Source organism: Staurois parvus, unplaced genomic scaffold, assembly GCF_062004578.1.
Source record: "Staurois parvus isolate SC_StPar_1 unplaced genomic scaffold, SC_StPar_1.0 ptg001327l, whole genome shotgun sequence".
NCBI classification, from domain to species: domain Eukaryota; kingdom Metazoa; phylum Chordata; class Amphibia; order Anura; family Ranidae; genus Staurois; species Staurois parvus.
Window position 1 is genome coordinate 83,615 of NW_028319123.1, and position 17,915 is coordinate 101,529.

The 17,915-nt window shown below is 49.0% G+C and overlaps 1 protein-coding gene across 5 annotated transcripts; it reads left to right on the forward strand.

The window, feature by feature from the left end:
- Window positions 1–1,541: 1,541 nt before the first annotated feature.
- Window positions 1,542–14,022, forward strand: LOC149436984 (gap junction beta-1 protein-like). Of its 5 annotated transcripts, none has more exons than XM_089661212.1 (2): window positions 1,542–1,658; window positions 12,836–14,022. In XM_089661212.1, the coding sequence occupies exon 2, from the start codon at window positions 12,846–12,848 to the stop codon at window positions 13,635–13,637; it is 792 nt and encodes a 263-aa protein (XP_089517338.1). In that variant the 5' UTR covers window positions 1,542–1,658; window positions 12,836–12,845; the 3' UTR covers window positions 13,638–14,022. The 5 variants fall into 5 exon arrangements, with proteins under 5 accessions (XP_089517338.1, XP_089517340.1, XP_089517336.1 ...); XM_089661214.1 differs by lacking the exon at window positions 1,542–1,658 and adding an exon at window positions 1,838–2,017; XM_089661210.1 differs by lacking the exon at window positions 1,542–1,658 and adding an exon at window positions 2,027–2,339.
- The last annotated feature ends 3,893 nt before the right edge of the window (window positions 14,023–17,915 follow it).

The window sequence follows — 17,915 nt, forward strand, 5'->3', positions numbered from 1 at the left end:
GTGCGTTTCCCAACCTGCGCAGGAATGCGTTGCTCTTCAGTTGATGCGTTGGGATGCCATTAACTCTTCACGGTGCCCATGAGCAGCGGTGAAATCATGCGTTTTCATGCACACCAAGTCGCATGGTACTCATGTTTTCATGCACTCCAAGTCGCATGGTACTCATGTTTTCATGCACTCCAAGTCGCATGGTACTCATGTTTTCATGCACTCCAAGTCGCATGGTGCACGCATTTTCATACACGCCAAGTCACATGGTGCACGCATTTTCATACACGCTGAGTTGCATAGTGCACGCGTTTTCATACACGCCAAGCTGCAAGGTGCACACGTTTTCATGCACGCCAAGTCGCATGGTGCACATGTTTTCATACACGCCAAGTCGCATAGTGCACGCGTTTTCATACATGCCAAGCTGCAAGGTGCACGCGTTTTCATACACGCCAAGTCGCATAGTGCACGCGTTTTCATACACGCCAAGTCGCATAGTGCACGCGTTTTCATACACGCCAAGTCGCATGGTACCCACGTTTTCATGCGCGCCAAGTCGCATGGTGCACGCAATTTCATACACGCTGAGTTGCATAGTGCACGCGTTTTCATACACGCCAAGCTGCAAGGTGCACACGTTTTCATGCACGCCAAGTCGCATGGTGCACACGTTTTCATACACGCTAAGTCGCATAGTGCACGCGTTTTCATACATGCCAAGCTGCAAGGTGCACACGTTTTCATGCACGCCAAGTCGCATGGTGCACACGTTTTCATACACGCTAAGTCGCATAGTGCACGCGTTTTCATGCACGCCAAGTTGCATGGTGCACACGTTTTCATACATGCCAAGTCACATGGTGCACACATTTTCATACACGCTGAGTCACATCGTGCAAGCGTTTTCATGCACGCCAAGTTGCATGGTGCACTTGTTTTCATACATGCTGAGTCGCACGGTGCACGTGTTTTCATACACACCAAGTAGCACGGTACATGCGTTTTCATGCACGCCGAGTCGCACGGTGCACGTGTTTTCATACACGCCAAGTAGCACGGTACACGCGTTTTCATGCACGCCGAGTCGCACGGTGCTACAGCGTCATGCAGTTTGGTGCTGGTGACATTTTTTTGGAAAGGGTCGGGGACTTCTTTGCCTGCGTTCCTCACAGGTAGGGCAGCCCATTGAAACGTCCTCCATGCAGCCGGCAGATCTGAGCCTGGCCCTGACATGGTGAGCACGGATCTATGGTGGGTTCTGTTGGAATAATTCGATGTCGGCTCCTCGATATTTCTCGGGTTCTCCTCCAGGTCTATGCGCCTTTATATTGGGAATTGAGCCGCCATCATCAGCAATCCCAGCCTGGCACTGCCCATACTCCTGATGTCAGAGAATGCTGGAGATCTAATCTCCGGGGAAGGTGGACATCCGCCATGGGTTGTCTCGTATGGATCGGTGACACACAAGTCACGCCTGTTTTCCTCACTGAGTACACAGGGATCAGATAACCCGATGCCCCCCCATGATTGGATTAATTATCAGCCAAGGGTATAAAGGTCCCGGGATAAATGCAGAGTCAGGACCAGAGGAAGCAAACTTTGTAGAGCTGCCTTCAGGTGCCCCTGTGAGCCCCGGACTTCAGGACCACCCAAGCTCCACAATTCAGGTAAGATTGGTGGACCTCCTCAACTTCTCTGGATTTTCTGGGGAGGGATCATGGCTGCCAAAGCTGCACGGCATGTGATGTGTATTGAATTGTTCGGATGAATTTGTTACGCCAACCAGTGTCACGGGCACTTGGCATCGATGCCAAATCCTTCGCCCAACATCCGCTCCGGGAGCTAAAGCCAAGTCACTGTCCCACCCGTCCCATGGAAGGAAAAGGGGGGACTGACCACCCGGGGGACATAGCACTGAGCCAGCAAACACAAGGATGGATGGAGGGAGCTCATTAGAATATGTCCCATCAGGGGAAAAAGACGCATTGTGACTGTCCGGTGGGCGGAAGTCTGAGCAGAGTGAATGGTACGTGTTACCGAGAACGAGAAAGAAGGCATTGTGTGCAGTCAGAGCAGAAAGACAGTGTGACAGAGAGAGAGAGCGGAGAAAATGTGACCGCCAGGAAGGGACAGCTAGAGACACAGACATCCAAGTGTGGCTGAGCAAAAGAATGACTGTCTGTAGGTGAGAGACCATAAAATAATTGTCCGGGAAGAGGAATGTGAGAGATTGTCCAGGAAATCTCAAGGAAAAGTGGTCAGAGGGGAGACGTCATCTGGAGGTAGCTGAAAGCTTCTGAGATACCTACTGAGGAGGAGGAGGTGACCAGAGGAACCATAAGGACCAGGTACTGGGACATCAACATCTCATGAGCATGTGTTAGGGTCTGTACCCCCATCCCTGCCATACCTTCCTCTAAAGTCCCCAGAATCTTTCCAGGTACTGGGACATCAACATCTCATGAGCATGTGTTAGGGTCTGGACCCCCATCCCTACCTCTGAAGTCCCCAGAATCTTTCCAGGTACTGGGACATCAACATCTCATGAGCATGTGTTAGAGTCTGTACCCCCACCCCTGCCATACCTACCTCTAAAGTCCCCAGAATCTTTCCAGGTATTGGAGCTTCAACAAATCATGAGCATGGGATTCATGAACTTTGTTTCCCTCTTGGGGGCTGTACCCCCATCCTCACCATTCTTACTTCTAAAGTCCCCAAAAACTTCATTTTAGGTATTATTTGGCCATCAACAGATCATGAGCATAGGATTTATGGACATTGTCTCCATCTCAGGGTCTATACCTCCATCCCCACCATATATGGTGCTATGTTTCCATAGCCACATATATGGACCTATAAAGTCCCCTACAACTTCTTTCCAGGTATTGGGGCTTCAACAGATCATGAACATGGGATTCCTGGACAGTACCCTCCCCTCTCGGGGTTTGTAACCCCATCCCCACCATACATAGGGTTATGTTTCCATGGTCATATATGGACCACTGAATTCCCCTACAACTTCTTTCCAGGTATAGGGGCCTCAACAGATCATGAACATGGGATTCATGGACAGTGCCCCCCATCTTGGGGACATTACCCCCATCCCCACCATAGATAGGGTTATGTTTCCATGGTCATATATGGACCACTGAAGCCCCCTACATCTTCTTTCCAGGTCTAGGGGCATCAACAGATCATGAACATAAGATTCATGGACCGTGCCCCCCACCTTGGGGTCTGTACCCTCTCATATATGGACCTCTAAAGTCATCTACATCTTCTTTCCAGGTCAAGGGGCATCAACAGATCATGAACATGGGATTCATAGACAGTGCCCCCCCCATCTCGGGGTCTGTACCCTCATATATGGACCTCTAAAGTCCTCTACATCTTCTTTCCAGGTATAGAGGCCTCAAGAGATCATGGGATTCATAGACAGTGCCCCCCCATCTCGGGGTCTATACCCTCATATATGGACCTCTAAAGTCCTCTACATCTTCTTTCCAGGTCTAGGGGCATCAATGGATCATGAACATGGGATTCATGGACAGTGCCCCCCACCTCGGGGTCTGTACCCTCATATATGGACCTCTAAAGTCCTCTACATCTTCTTTCCAGGTCTAGGGGCATCAACGGATCATGAACATGGGATTCATAGACAGTGCCCCCCCATCTTGGGGTCTGTACCCTCATATATGGACCTCTAAAGTCCTCTACATCTTCTTTCCAGGTCTAGGGGCATCAACGGATCATGAGACTCATGGACCGTGCCCCCCCATCTTGGGGTCTGTACCCTTATATATGGACCTCTAAAGTCCTCTACATCTTCTTTCCAGGTCTAGGGGCATCAACGGATCATGAACATGGGATTCATGGACAGTGCCCCCCACCTCGGGGTCTGTACCCTCATATATGGACCTCTAAAGTCCCCAGGTATTGGGGCAGACAGAGCCACGTGTCAATGATGGGGAAGGATAGTCTTGCGAGGTCGGTTCCGACTCTACAAACGTTAGGCTGGTGTTAATATTTTGTGTTCATATTGTTTACAATATCTGATTTTCTATCTTTCCTACAGTAGATATAACCATAGCCGGGTGCTCACAATTGCCATGGTTACTAAAATCCTTCTTTTCCGCTTTTTACAACCTTACATCTCAGAGCTGCGGATCTCCTGCAGCCTTTTTCCAGCCACTTCATGTCTCCATACACTCCAGTGAGGGCTGCATGGCATTCCTCAGGGCGGGTCTCCTGATGGTGACACCAGAAGACCGTGTTTGTGCCACTTACAGTCATCAATAGGGGAGCATGTGACTGGGTGACAACACAGGAGCACAATTTGGAGACAGAGACAGAGCGTTGTCACCCTACAACAGGAAGTGCCTGAACAAGGACCTCGGTGGCTGGATTATTTTAATAAAAGCTGTGACTGGACTGGCGTCACATGAGATTGCATGGACTGGCTTTCCATTGACGTCCACATGGTTGAGTCAACGCCTTCCCATTCAGTTGGTGACATTTTACACAATTCACACCAAACCTGAGAGTCTTCATTCTTGTGGTTGTGGGGTGGGGGGGGGGAGGGGGATGCGTGGGGAGGGGAAGGTCAATAAATAAACATTTTTCAAGTGAAAATGCTTAAACCGACGTAGAATGCGTTGGGATGTCGGGCAGGTTCCGGGGGGTCGGGGCAGTGCGGGGACATTTCGGAGTCACAATGATGGTGAATTCTGCTCCCCGTCTATGGAATGTGATCGGGGGACGAGGAGGCTGCACATCAAATATTCCTTAGTATGGCCAAAAGTTGTGGGACTGGAAGGAGACAAGGCGGCAGTCATCACTACGCCAGGAAGGTAGGTCGTCAGCTGAACCAACCGTCATCAGATCGATATTAGTCCACATGATCGGTCCCAGCAGAAGCTGCCCATACACTATACCACTTCCCTGTTCAATCTCCTGTAGATTTACCTTCCACTACGTAGAGCAAGAACCCGCCTGATTGGACACAAACTGAAATTGTTGACGTTTCACCTCGTCTTGTATGGTTTTCGGTTACTCTGAAGGAAGATTGTACCAGAAAATTGTATGATGTATGGCCAGCTTAGATTTCTGTCTGAAATAGAAAAATGGAAACATTGTATCAGAGTGAACAGAGACATTACAGGGGTTCCTTCTACTTGTTGGATATTGTTTGATGGGTGGTTAGGAGGGACTGTGTCTTTTTAGGACCAAATCCCTCTTTTATTACTAAATCACTCTGGCCCTGTCCTCCGTTGTCCCACTGTCCTCCTCAGTTGTCCATCTTTCTTTCTCCGTTGTCCCCATCTTCCTCAGTTGTCCCCCTGTCCTCCTCTGTTCTCCCCCTGTCCTCCTTAATTGTCCCTCTTTCCTCCTTGATTATCCCTCTTTCTTTCTCAGTTGTCCCCCAGCCCTCCTCAGTTGTCTATCTTTCTTTCTCCGTTGTCCCCATCTTCCTCAGTTGTCCCTCTGTTCTCCTCATTTGTCCCTCTTTCTTTCTCAGTTCTCCCCCTGTCCTCCTCAGTTGTCCCTCTTTCCTCCTCAGTTGTCCCCCCTGTCCTCCTCAGTTGTCCCTCTTTCCTCCTCAGTTTCCCCCCCTGTCCTCCTCAGTTGTCCCTGAGTCCTCCTCAGTTGTCCCCTTGTTCTCCTCAGTTGTCCCCCTGTCCTCCTCAATTGTCCCTCTTTCCTCCTCAGTTGTCTCCTTGTTCTCCTCAGTTGTCCCCCTGTCCTCGCAGTTGTCCCTCTTTCCTTCTCAGCTGTCCCCCCTGTTCTCCTCAGTTGTCCCTGAGTTCTCCTCAGTTGTACTCTTGTTCTCAGTTTCCCCCCTGTCCTCCTCAATTGTCCCTATTTCCTCCTCAGTTTTCCCCCTGTCCTCAGTTGTCCCTCTTTCCTTTTCAGTTGTCCTCCTGTCCTCCTAAGTTGTCACCCTGTCCTTCTAGATTGTCCATCTGTCCTCCTGGGTCCACTTCAGTTGTCCCTCTTTCCTCCTCACTTGTCCCTCTTTCCCTCTCAGTTGTCCCTCTTTCCTTCTCAGTTGTCCCCCTGTCCTCCTCAGTTGTCCCCCTGTCCTCCTAAGTTTTACCACTCTTCTTCTAGATTGTTCATCTGTCCTCCTGGGTCCTCTTCAGTTGTCCCCCTGTCCTCCTCAGTTGTCCCTCTTTCCTCCTCAGCTGTCCCCCCTGTTCTCCTCAGTTGTCCCTGAGTTCTCCTCAGTTGTACTCTTGTTCTCAGTTTCCCCCCTGTCCTCCTCAATTGTCCCTATTTCCTCCTCAGTTTTCCCCCTGTCCTCAGTTGTCCCTCTTTCCTTTTCAGTTGTCCTCCTGTCCTCCTAAGTTGTCACCCTGTCCTTCTAGATTGTCCATCTGTCCTCCTGGGTCCACTTCAGTTGTCCCTCTTTCCTCCTCACTTGTCCCTCTTTCCCTCTCAGTTGTCCCTCTTTCCTTCTCAGTTGTCCCCCTGTCCTCCTCAGTTGTCCCCCTGTCCTCCTAAGTTTTACCACTCTTCTTCTAGATTGTTCATCTGTCCTCCTGGGTCCTCTTCAGTTGTCCCCCTGTCCTCCTCAGTTGTCCCTCTTTCCTCCTCAGTTGTCCCCCGGTACTCTTAAGTTGTACCCAGGGGCGGAATGACAACTCATGGGGCCCCTGGGCAATAGGGGATCATGGGGCCCCCGTGTCCTTGCCCAAACTCAAAAAAGCCTATGAAAAAGGTACCAGGGGCATCTCATGGAGCCTCCTACTGACCCCAGGCCCTCGGGCAGTGCCCGAGTTTCCAAATGGTCAGTCCGCCCCTGGTTGTACCCCTTTCCTTCTTGATTGTCCATCTGTCCTCCTGGGTCCTCTTCAGTTGTCCCGCTTTCCCCCTCAGGTGTCCCTCTGTTTTCCTTAGTTGTCCCCTGTCTTTCTAGGATGTCCTCAGTTGTCACTCTGTCCCCCCTGGTGGTCCCCGTCCTCCTCAGTTGTCCCTCTGTCCCCCCTGGTGGTCCCCGTCCTCAGTTGTCCCTCTGTCCCCCCTGGTGGTCCCTGTCCTCCTCAGTTGTCCCTCTGTCCCCCCTGGTGGTCCCTCTGTCCCCCCCAGTTGTCCCTCTGTCCCCCTTGGTGGTCCCTGTCCTCAGTTGTCCCTCTGTCCCCCTTGGTGGTCCCCGTCCTCCTCAGTTGTCCCTCTGTCCCTCTTGGTAGTCCCCATCCTCAGTTGTCCCTCTGTCCCCCTTGGTGGTCTCCGTCCTCCTCAGTTGTCCCTCTGTCCCCCTTGGTGGTCCCCGTCCTCAGTTGTCCCTCTGTCCCCCTTGGTGGTCCCCCTGTCCTCCTCAGTTGTCCCTCTGCCCCCCCCCCCCCCCTCCCAGTTGTCCCTTTTTTTGCTCATGAACTGTGTAACTGTGGGCGTGGCAGGGGGTGTGTCCTGTACCGACACACTTTGCGATTCAAAGGCGTCCCGCTCTCGTCTGGGGACGTCGGGAGGTTGGTGACCTCCTGCGGATTCCTCGCAGACAGAAACGTTTATTTTCCATCGATATATTCTCCATCGTTGGATAAAAAAAACGTTATTTCATCTCAATTCGCCGACATCCAACCGAACGACGCTTCTCGTCCCGACTAATGACGTCACAATGTAGCTGGCGATACCCATGGATGATAGAGAAATGAATGCGCTACAGTATATGGCGGTGAGATCCCGCGACTGTGAGACCCGCCCATAATGAGTACGAGTCGCGGGATTCGGGGGACATTCATTCTTCTGCTAATGGAAAATCGCAGTTCTAGATAGAGATCTCTATTGTATTCTCCATTCAAGGGGGGGGGGGGGACGAGGGGGGGAGGGGTTGTGTATTTAGATCAATTTATTGTATTTATTGCATTCTTAGTTTTTTTTTTTGGGGGGGGGGAGGGTATTGGTTATTTTTTACCGTCACTTTAAATGTTTAATTTTCATTTTTTTTACTTTTGTATCATTTTGTTGTCTTTTGTTTCTTTTGGTTTACAATACATTTACTGTAGAATGACTTGTTTACTTCAGAGATACAATAAAAGTCAATGAAAAGGAAGACACGGGTTAGTTAGCTGGTTAGTTAGCTGGTTGGTTAGCTGGTTGGTTAGCTGGTTGGTTAGTTTTCCCATGCTGAGTGGTGCGCGCGGTGCAGGTACATACCCAGGACAGCAGTGCAGTGGATGGGATACGGACAGCTGGCCACACGGTTACTAATCCCCCCCCCCCCCCCCCCCATAGGATAACATGGGATTCTTATGATCGAGAGAACAGAATTTTAAAGGGTCACTCCACCCAAAACTGGTTTTACTGATGGTGACTACCAGGGGCGGACTGACCATTTGGAAACTCGGGCACTGCCCGAGGGCCCGGGGTCAGTAGGGGACCCCATGAGATGCCCCTGGTACCTTTTTCATAGGCTTTTTTGAGTTTGGGCAAGGACACAGAGGCCCCATGATCCCCTATTGCCCGGGGGCCCCATGAGTTGTCGGTCCGCCCCAGGTGACTACAGTGAACCATGTCTACGTAATGTTTGCTTTACTAGCTACTTGTGGTCCCCCTATAAAAGGAAGTGTCTGAGCAAGGACCTCCGTGGCAGGACCACCAGGGATTATTTTAATCATTGCAGATGTAGAAATGTTGAAAATGAAACATGGATCTCCTGCGGCCTCTTTGCAGCCACTTCCTGTCTCTATACACTCCAGTGACGGCTGCATGGCATTTATCAGTGCGATTTCCTGATGGTGACACCAGAGGACCATGTCTGTGTCATGTGTGTTGACATGGCTGCTTGTAGTCTTCATTGGAAGCCCATGTGACAGGGTGACAACGCAGGAGGACAGCTGGGAGACAGAGAAAGAAGGTTGTCACCCTATAAAAGGAAGTGACCTCCATGGCAATCTCCATTGAAAGCCCATGTGATGGGGTGACAACACAGGAGGACAGATGGGAGACAGGGACAGAAGGTTGTCACCCTATAAAAGTTTAGGTGTCAGTATTATATATGGGGTCGGTTTAGGTGTAGGATATTATATATGGGGTCAGTTTAGGTGTCTGGGATTATATATGAGGACAGTTTAGGTGTCTGGGATTATATATGAGGACAGTTTAGGTGTCGGGTATTACATATGGGGTCAGTTTAGGCGTCTGGGATTATATATGAGGACAGTTTAGGTGTCGGGTATTATATATGGGGTCAGTTTTTGTTCAGGGATTATATATGGGGTCAGTTTAGGTGTCGGGTATTATATATGGGGTCAGTTTTTGTTCGGGGATTATATTTGGGGTCAGTTTAGGTGTCGGGTATTATATTTGGGGTCAGTTTAGGCGTCGGGTATTATATATGGGGTCAGTTTAGGTGTCGGGTATTATATATGAGGTCGGTTTAGGCGTCTGGTATTATATATATGGGGTCAGTTTAGGCGTCTGGTATTATATATGGGGTCAGTTTAGGCGTCTGGTATTATATATGGGGTCGGTTTAGGCGTCTGGTATTATATATGGGGTCAGTTTAGGTGTCGGGTATTATATATATGGGGTCAGTTTAGGCGTCTGGTATTATATATGTGGTCAGTTTAGGTGTCGGGTATTATATATGGGGTCGGTTTAGGTGTCGGGTATTATATATGGGGTCAGTTTAGGTGTCTGGTATTATATATGGGGTCAGTTTAGGTGTCGGGTATTATATATGGGGTCGGTTTAGGTGTCGGGTATTATATATGGGGTCGGTTTAGGTGTCGGGTATTATATATGGGGTCGGTTTAGGCGTCTGGTATTATATATGGGGTCAGTTTAGGCGTCGGGTATTATATATGGGGTCGGTTTAGGCGTCTGGTATTATATATATGGGGTCAGTTTAGGCGTCTGGTATTATATATGGGTCAGTTTAGGTGTCGGGTATTATATATGGGGTCGGTTTAGGTGTCGGGGATTATATATGGGGTCAGTTTAGGCGTCGGGTATGATATATGGGGTCGGTTTAGGCGTCTGGTATTATATATATGGGGTCAGTTTAGGCGTCTGGTATTATATATGGGTCAGTTTAGGTGTCGGGTATTATATATGGGGACGGTTTAGGTGTCGGGTATTATATATGGGGTCAGTTTAGGTGTCGGGTATTATATATGGGGTCGGTTTAGGTGTCAGGGATTATATATGGGGTCAGTTTAGGTGTCGGGTATTATATATGAGGTCAGTTTAGGCGTCTGGTATTATATATGGGGTCAGTTTAGGTGTCGGGTATTATATATGAGGTCAGTTTAGGCGTCAGTATTATATATGGGGTCAGTTTAGGTGTCGGGTATTATATATGGGTCAGTTTAGGTGTCGGGTATTATATATGGGGTCGGTATAGGTGTCGGGTATTATATATGGGGTCGGTTTAGGCGTCTGGTATTATATATGAGGTCAGTTTAGGTGTCGGGTATTATATATGGGGTCGGTTTAGGTGTCGGGGATTATATATGGGGTCAGTTTAGGCGTCTGGTATTATATATGGGTCAGTTTAGGTGTCGGGTATTATATATGGGGTCGGTTTAGGTGTCGGGTATTATATATGGGGTCGGTTTAGGTGTCGGGTATTATATATGGGGTCAGTTTAGGTGTCGGGGATTATATATGGGGTCGGTTTAGGCGTCTGGTATTATATATGGGGTCGGTTTAGTTGTCGGGGATTATATATGGGGTCAGTTTAGGCGTCTGGTATTATATATGGGGTCAGTTTAGGCGTCTGGTATTATATATGGGGTCAGTTTAGGCGTCTGGTATTATATATATGGGGTCAGTTTAGGCGTCTGGTATTATATATGGGGTCAGTTTAGGCATCAGTATTATATATATGGGGTCAGTTTAGGCGTCTGGTATTATATATATGGGGTCAGTTTAGGCGTCTGGTATTATATATATGGGGTCAGTTTAGGCGTCTGGTATTATATATGGGGTCAGTTTAGGTGTCGGGTATTATATATGGGGTCGATTTAGGCGTCTGGTATTATATATGGGGTCAGTTTAGGTGTCGGGTATTATATATGAGGTCAGTTTAGGCGTCTGGTATTATATATATGGGGTCAGTTTAGGCGTCTGGTATTATATATATGGGGTCAGTTTAGGCGTCTGGTATTATATATATGGGGTCAGTTTAGGCGTCTGGTATTATATATGGGGTCGGTTTAGGCGTCTGGTATTATATATATGGGGTCAGTTTAGGCGTCTGGTATTATATATGGGGTCAGTTTAGGCGTCTGGTATTATATATGGGGTCGGTTTAGGTGTCGGGTATTATATATGGGGTCGGTTTAGGTGTCGGGTATTATATATGGGGTCAGTTTAGGTGTCGGGTATTATATATGGGGTCGGTTTAGGTGTCGGGTATTATATATGGGGTCGGTTTAGGCGTCTGGTATTATATATGATGTCAGTTTAGGTGTCGGGTATTATATATGGGGTCGGTTTAGGTGTCGGGGATTATATATGGGGTCAGTTTAGGCGTCAGTATTATATATGGGGTCGGTTTAGGCGTCTGGTATTATATATGGGGTCGGTTTAGGCGTCTGGTATTATATATGGTGTCAGTTTAGGCGTCGGGTATTATATATGAGGTCAGTTTAGGCGTCTGGTATTATATATGGGGTCGGTTTAGGCGTCTGGTATTATATATATGGGGTCAGTTTAGGCGTCTGGTATTATATATGTGGGGTCAGTTTAGGTGTCGGGTATTATATATGGGGTCGGTTTAGGTGTCGGGGATTATATATGGGGTCGGTTTAGGCGTCTGGTATTATATATATGGGGTCAGTTTAGGCGTCTGGTATTATATATATGGGGTCGGTTTAGGTGTCGGGTATTATATATGGGGTCAGTTTAGGTGTCGGGTATTATATATGGGGTCGGTTTAGGCGTCGGGTATTATATATGGGGTCGGTTTAGGTGTCGGGTATTATATATGGGGTCAGTTTAGGTGTCGGGGATTATATACGGGGTCAGTTTAGGTGTCGGGTATTATATATGGGGTCGGTTTAGGCGTCGGGGATTATATATGGGGTCGGTTTAGGTGTCGGGTATTATATATGGGGTCGGTTTAGGTGTTGGGTATTATATATGGGGTCGGTTTAGGTGTCAGGGATTATATATGGGGTCAGTTTAGGCGTCGGGTATTATATATGGGGTCAGTTTAGGCGTCGGGTATTATATATGAGGTCAGTTTAGGCGTCTGGTATTATATATGGGGTCGGTTTAGGCGTCTGGTATTATATATATGGGGTCAGTTTAGGCGTCTGGTATTATATATGTGGGGTCAGTTTAGGTGTCGGGTATTATATATGGGGTCGGTTTAGGTGTCGGGTATTATATATGGGGTCAGTTTAGGTGTCGGGTATTATATATGGGGTCAGTTTAGGCGTCTGGTATTATATATGGGGTCGGTTTAGGTGTCGGGTATTATATATGGGGTCGGTTTAGGCGTCGGGTATTATATATGGGGTCGGTTTAGGTGTCGGGTATTATATATGGGGTCAGTTTAGGTGTCGGGGATTATATACGGGGTCAGTTTAGGTGTCGGGTATTATATATGGGGTCGGTTTAGGCGTCGGGGATTATATATGGGGTCGGTTTAGGTGTCGGGTATTATATATGGGGTCAGTTTAGGTGTCGGGGATTATATACGGGGTCAGTTTAGGTGTCGGGTATTATATATGGGGTCGGTTTAGGCGTCGGGGATTATATATGGGGTCGGTTTAGGTGTCGGGTATTATATATGGGGTCGGTTTAGGTGTCGGGTATTATATATGGGGTCAGTTTAGGTGTCGGAGATTATATATGGATACGTGACTTTTTTCTGTTTCGTTCCACACAGCTGATCCAGGATGAATTGGGCCGGATTTTACTCCATTCTGAGCGGTGTGAACCGCCATTCGACGGGCATCGGCCGCATATGGCTCTCGGTGGTCTTCATCTTCCGTATCATGGTGCTGGTGGTGGCCGCAGAGAGTGTATGGGGGGACGAGAAGTCCGCCTTCACCTGCAACACCCAACAGCCCGGATGTAACAGCGTCTGCTACGACCATTTCTTCCCCATCTCCCACATCCGTCTGTGGGCCCTGCAGCTCATCATCGTCTCCACGCCGGCCCTCCTCGTGGCCATGCACGTGGCCCACCTACAGCACCAGGAGAAGAAACTCTTACGAGTCACTGGCCACGACGACCCGAAGGAGCTGGCGGAGGTGAAAAAGCAGAAGATCCGTATCTCCGGCACCCTGTGGTGGACCTACACGTTGAGCGTGATCTTCAGGATCATCTTCGAGGTGGCCTTCATGTACCTCTTCTACCACATCTACCCCGGGTACGCCATGATACGGCTGGTCAAGTGCGGGGAATACCCTTGCCCCAACACCGTGGACTGCTTCGTGTCTCGTCCCACAGAGAAGACCATCTTTACTATCTTCATGCTGGCCACCTCTGGGATCTGCATCGTCCTGAACGTGTCTGAGCTCTTCTTCCTCATCGGGAAGGCTTGCACCCGTAGGCGGCTCCGACACGAAGACTCGTACCGAGGCCACGAGAGCCGGCAGAACGAGATGAACACGCTGCTCACCGTAGACAGTATCAAAAAGGCCTCGGCAGGCCAAGAGAAAGGAGAGCATTGTGCCACATCCTAGAGACCTTCCCCCCCCTATGACCACCGATACGTGGGACTGTGGCCATTCCAGGAGATGGACTGGAGTTATGGGCTTCATGAGGGCCCTCAATAGGGACAAGAACATTTACGGCAATATTTGCACATGAGGCGGCGACACGTCCTACTTGTCAGGATGACAATGGCGAGCGGCGAGGGTTTCCTCGCGCTCCGGCGCCCCTTTATGTCGCGCTCACCCGTTGCCGGCGGTCCACCATTCACAGGTGCTTCATGCAGTATTTTTTGGGTAACACTGGAGGGGGAGGGGCTCCATTTTTTTCTGCAGGGATTTGGGGTGGATTTTTACTGTTATAATGTTTTAATATTGATGTGATTTGAAATTTAAAAATTAAATAATTAAAACCGCCTGTCCGGATTTTGGGTGCATTTTCTCAAAAAACATCTCGTAAAGCGGAATTCCGGGTGGATACGAACGCAACAACCCAGGTATGAGGTCACTGAAAATCCCTCAACGTGGCACGGATGAGACCTGGTGTCAGCCCCCTCAATCCCCTGTACAGCAGAGCTCAGACTGGGAAGGGGGAGGACTGGGAGCCAATCAGGTGTGTGTTGACAATGGACGCTGACAGGAGGAGAGAGCAGAGCGAGCAGAGGGATGGCCTGCTGCTCCTTCACTGGGGTGGGGAGAGGACACCACTGTATTTCTTAGCTGTGTCATCCACCTGGCAGAGCTGTGTAAAGCGCAGGACTGGATGGACAGAAATACAAAGCAGGTAAAACATCCGTTATATATGAAGTTTATATGAATGTTTAGCTGTTTGGTCAGCTTTAGGCCTTTGTGTGTTCAGTTACTACACCTCCCCCCCCCACCATACTCTGACCATACATATATATCCTGTATACCTTCTATCTGAGGGTCCTGTGGCCCCCCTGTCATGTTACAGGTTCTTCCTTTGTTCCCGCACTAATCGCCCACATAATGACATAGCTGCTGTGATGACACTCCCCCAGGGGGCGGGGACAAAGCGTTGTCACCGTATAACAGGAAGTGCCTGAACCAGGACCTCCATGGCGGGATAACTGAGGTGACAACATATGTGGACCATAGGGAGACAGGGACAGAGCGTTGTCACCCTATAACAGGAAGTGCCTGAACCAGGACCTCCATGGCGGGATCACTGAGGTGACAACATATGAGGACCATAGGGAGACAGGGACAGAGCGTTGTCACCCTATAACAGGAAGTGCTTGAACCAGGACTTCCATGGCGGGATCAGTGAGGTGACAACATATGAGGACCATCGGGAGACAGGGACAGAGCGTTGTCACCCTATAACAGGAAGTGCCTGAACCAGGACCTCCATGGTGGGATCACCGGGGATTAGTATAAAGTAAGATGAAGATTTAAAGGGATTAAACATGAAAATAATGACTTTTATTGATAACATATGATTGAAAGGTTTTGGAGGTTGGGTCTCCATTCTGTATCTCTATGTGGGAGGTTGGGTCTCCATTCTGTATCTGTATGTGGGAGGTTGGGTCTCCATTCTGTATCTCTATCTGGGAGGTTGGGTCTCCCTTCTGTATCTGTGTGGGAGGTTTGGTCTCCATTCTGTATCTATGTGGGAGGTTGGGTCTCCATTCTGTATCTCTACGTGGGAGGTTGGGTCTCCATTCTGTATCTCTATGTGGTAGGTTGGGTCTCCCTTCTGTATCTATGTGGGAGGTTGGGTCTACATTCTGTATCTCTATGTTGGAGGTTGGATCTCCATTCTGTATCTCTATCTGGGAGGTTGGGTCTCCCTTCTGTATCTATGTTGGAGGTTGGATCTCCATTCTGTATCTCTATGTTGGAGGTTGGATCTCCATTCTGTATCTCTATCTGGGAGGTTGGGTCTCCCTTCTGTATCTGTGTGGGAGGTTTGGTCTCCATTCTGTATCTATGTGGGAGGTTGGGTCTCCATTCTGTATCTCTACGTGGGAGGTTGGGTCTCCATTCTGTATCTCTATGTGGTAGGTTGGGTCTCCCTTCTGTATCTATGTGGGAGGTTGGGTCTCCATTTTGTATCTCTATGTGGGAGGTTGGGTCTCCATTCTGTATCCCTATGTGGGAGGTTGGGTCTCCCATCTGTATCTATGTGGGAGGTTGGGTCTCCATTCTGTGTCTCTATGTAGGAGGTTGGGTCTCCATTCTGTATCTCTATGTTGGAGGTTGGGTCTCCATTCTGTATCCCTATGTGGGAGGTTGGGTCTCCATTCTGTATCCCTATGTGGGAGGTTGGGTCTCCATTCTGTATCTATGTGGGAGGTTGGGTCTCCATTCTGTATCCCTATGTGGGAGGTTGGGTCTCCATTCTGTATCCCTATGTGGTAGGTTTGGTCTCCTTTCTGTATCTCTATGTGGGAGGTTGGGTCTCCATTCTGTATCCCTATGTGGGAGGTTGGGTCTCCCTTCTGTATCTATGTGGGAGGTTGGGTGTCCCTATGTGGGAGGTTGGGTCTATCTTCAGTATCTCTATGTGGGAGGTTGGGTCACCATTTTGTATCTCTATGTGGGAGGTTGGGTCTCCATTCTGTATCTCTATATGGGAGGTTGGGTGTCCCTTCTGTATCCCTATGTGGGAGGTTGGGTCTCCATTCTGTATCCCTATGTGGGAGGTTGGGTCTCCATTCTGTATCCCTATGTGGGAGGTTGGGTCTCCATTCTGTATCCCTATGTGGGAGGTTGGGTCTCCATTCTGTATCTGTATGTGGGAGGTTGGGTCTCCATTCTGTATCTCTATGTGGGAGGTTGGGTCTCCATTCTGTATCTCTATGTTGGAGGTTGGGTCTCCATTTTGTATCTCTATGTGGGAGGTTGGGTCTCCATTCTGTATCTCTATGTGGAAGGTTGGGTCTCCATTTTGTATCTCTATGTGGGAGGTTGGGTCTCCATTCTGTATCTCTATGTGGGAGGTTGGGTCTCCATTCTGTATCTCTATTTGCGAGGTGGGGTCTCCCTTCTGTATCTCTATGTTGGAGGTTGGATCTCCATTCTGTATCTCTATGTTGGAGGTTGGGTCTCCATTCTGTATCTCTATCTGGGAGGTTGGGTCTCCCTTCTGTATCTGTGTGGGAGGTTTGGTCTCCATTCTGTATCTATGTGGGAGGTTGGGTCTCCATTCTGTATCTCTACGTGGGAGGTTGGGTCTCCCTTCTGTATCTGTGTGTCGAAGGTTTGGTCTCCATTCTGTATCTATGTGGGAGGTTGGGTCTCCATTCTGTATCTCTACGTGGGAGGTTGGGTCTCCATTCTGTATCTCTATGTGGTAGGTTGGGTCTCCCTTCTGTATCTATGTGGGAGGTTGGGTCTCCATTTTGTATCTCTATGTGGGAGGTTGGGTCTCCATTCTGTATCCCTATGTGGGAGGTTGGGTCTCCCATCTGTATCTATGTGGGAGGTTGGGTCTCCACTCTGTGTCTCTATGTAGGAGGTTGGGTCTCCATTCTGTATCTCTATGTTGGAGGTTGGGTCTCCATTCTGTATCCCTATGTGGGAGGTTGGGTCTCCATTCTGTATCCCTATGTGGGAGGTTGGGTCTCCATTCTGTATCTATGTGGGAGGTTGGGTCTCCATTCTGTATCCCTATGTGGGAGGTTGGGTCTCCATTCTGTATCCCTATGTGGTAGGTTTGGTCTCCTTTCTGTATCTCTATGTGGGAGGTTGGGTCTCCATTCTGTATCCCTATGTGGGAGGTTGGGTCTCCCTTCTGTATCTATGTGGGAGGTTGGGTGTCCCTATGTGGGAGGTTGGGTCTATCTTCGGTATCTCTATGTGGGAGGTTGGGTCTCCATTTTGTATCTCTATGTGGGAGGTTGGGTCTCCATTCTGTATCTCTATGTGGGAGGTTGGGTCTCCATTCTGTATCTCTATATGGGAGGTTGGGTCTCCCTTCTGTATCCCTATGTGGGAGGTTGGGTCTCCATTCTGTATCCCTATGTGGGAGGTTGGGTCTCCATTCTGTATCCCTATGTGGGAGGTTGGGTCTCCATTCTGTATCCCTATGTGGGAGGTTGGGTCTCCATTCTGTATCTGTATGTGGGAGGTTGGGTCTCCATTCTGTATCTCTATGTGGGAGGTTGGGTCTCCATTCTGTATCTCTATGTTGGAGGTTGGGTCTCCATTTTGTATCTCTATGTGGGAGGTTGGGTCTCCATTCTGTATCTCTATGTGGGAGGTTGGGTCTCCATTCTGTATCTCTATGTGGGAGGTTGGGTCTCCATTCTGTATCTCTATGTGGGAGGTTGGGTCTCCCTTCTG